Source organism: Priapulus caudatus, unplaced genomic scaffold, assembly GCF_000485595.1.
Source record: "Priapulus caudatus unplaced genomic scaffold, Priapulus_caudatus-5.0.1 Scaffold8143, whole genome shotgun sequence".
Taxonomy (NCBI): Eukaryota; Metazoa; Priapulida; class Priapulimorpha; order Priapulimorphida; family Priapulidae; genus Priapulus; species Priapulus caudatus.
Genome location: NW_014585204.1, coordinates 3,400 through 4,052, shown reverse-complemented (window position 1 = coordinate 4,052; position 653 = coordinate 3,400). Strand labels below are relative to the sequence as shown.

Genomic DNA, 653 nt, shown 5'->3' with positions numbered 1-653 from the left:
TGATGTTTTTTGATGGAGTTCTTGCAGGCGTGCTTGTGCGACATGAGTGTAAATTTGCGTGGTGGATAAATCGCTGTGTCCTAGCAGTAATTGGACGACCCGCAAGTCTGCGCCGTGATTTAATAAATGCGTTGCGAAAGCATGGCGTAAGGTGTGGGGTGATATTTTTTGATGTATCTGTGCAATCGGTGCATAGCGTTTGATAAGATACCAGAAGGCTTGACGTGTCATGCCTTTTCCTCGTTGAGTAATAAAGAGATGATCTGAAGTGCCTTTGCCTTGTATCAGAAGCGGGCGAGACTCAGCTTGGTAGCGTAGGATCCAATCGGCTGCCTCATCGCCCATGGGCACAAGGCGCTCCTTATTGCCTTTCCCCATTACCCGTAACACACCTTGCTGTAGGTTAACTTGTGATATTTCCAAGGTCACTAGCTCGGAAACGCGCAGACCAGTGGCATACAGCAATTCTAGCATGGCGCGGTCACGTAAACCCAGTGGGTCAATAACATCAGGTGCTTCCAGTAAATTATCCACTTGACGTTCAGACAATGTTTCCGGAAGAGGGCGTCCCAATGTGGGTGATTCTATCAAGGCTGTGGGTTCTTCTGAAAGTGTGCCGATGCGCACATGATAGCGATAAAAACGTCTTAAGC

The 653-nt window shown here is 48.1% G+C and overlaps 1 protein-coding gene across 1 annotated transcript in view; it reads right to left on the bottom strand.

The window, feature by feature from the left end:
- Nucleotides 1–278: 278 nt before the first annotated feature.
- Nucleotides 279–653, bottom strand: part of LOC106820176 (tyrosine recombinase XerD-like) — a gene marked incomplete at its 3' end in the record, with an annotated part of 3,323 nt that continues 2,948 nt past the window's right edge. Inside the window, exon 2 of the mRNA XM_014824719.1 lies at nucleotides 279–605. Within this exon, the coding sequence (XP_014680205.1) occupies nucleotides 279–605 (327 nt within the window). The remainder of the gene's footprint in view (nucleotides 606–653) is intronic.